The sequence below is a fragment of the Trypanosoma equiperdum genome (genome assembly GCF_001457755.1).
Source record: "Trypanosoma equiperdum strain OVI genome assembly, contig: ctg_1825, whole genome shotgun sequence".
Lineage (NCBI taxonomy): Eukaryota > Euglenozoa > Kinetoplastea > Trypanosomatida > Trypanosomatidae > Trypanosoma > Trypanosoma equiperdum.
The window spans coordinates 2806-3086 of NW_027123866.1; the positions used below are offsets into that span (position 1 = coordinate 2806).

Sequence of the window (281 nt, forward strand, 5' to 3'; positions counted from 1 at the left end):
TCAGAGGGTGCTATTGTGTGTGATAGACATAAACGATGACATACACTTAGCCGGTTTGTTGGGTTTGAGTAGTGGGACAATAACACCATGCTTCCACTTCTCCGGCACCCTGTGTCTCTGTAGGCTACAATTGAAGAGCTGTATGACACATTTCTTGCTACGGCGTTCTAATTTCTTCACCTGTTCACAATGTATATCGTCTTTACCAGGGGCAGTGCCCGAAGGGAGTTCCTTCAGTGCTGTCCCAACTGCTTCCATTACTATCGGTGCGAATTCTCCGC

The 281-nt window shown here is 47.3% G+C and overlaps 1 pseudogene across 1 annotated transcript in view; it reads right to left on the reverse strand.

Moving 5' to 3' along the window:
• Positions 1 to 281, reverse strand: part of TEOVI_000656400:pseudogene — a 2388-nt pseudogene that overhangs the window by 923 nt on the left and 1184 nt on the right. Inside the window, exon 6 of the mRNA in view lies at positions 1 to 281. This exon is cut by the window's left edge and continues 579 nt beyond it; it is cut by the window's right edge and continues 139 nt beyond it. Within this exon, the coding sequence occupies positions 1 to 281 (281 nt within the window).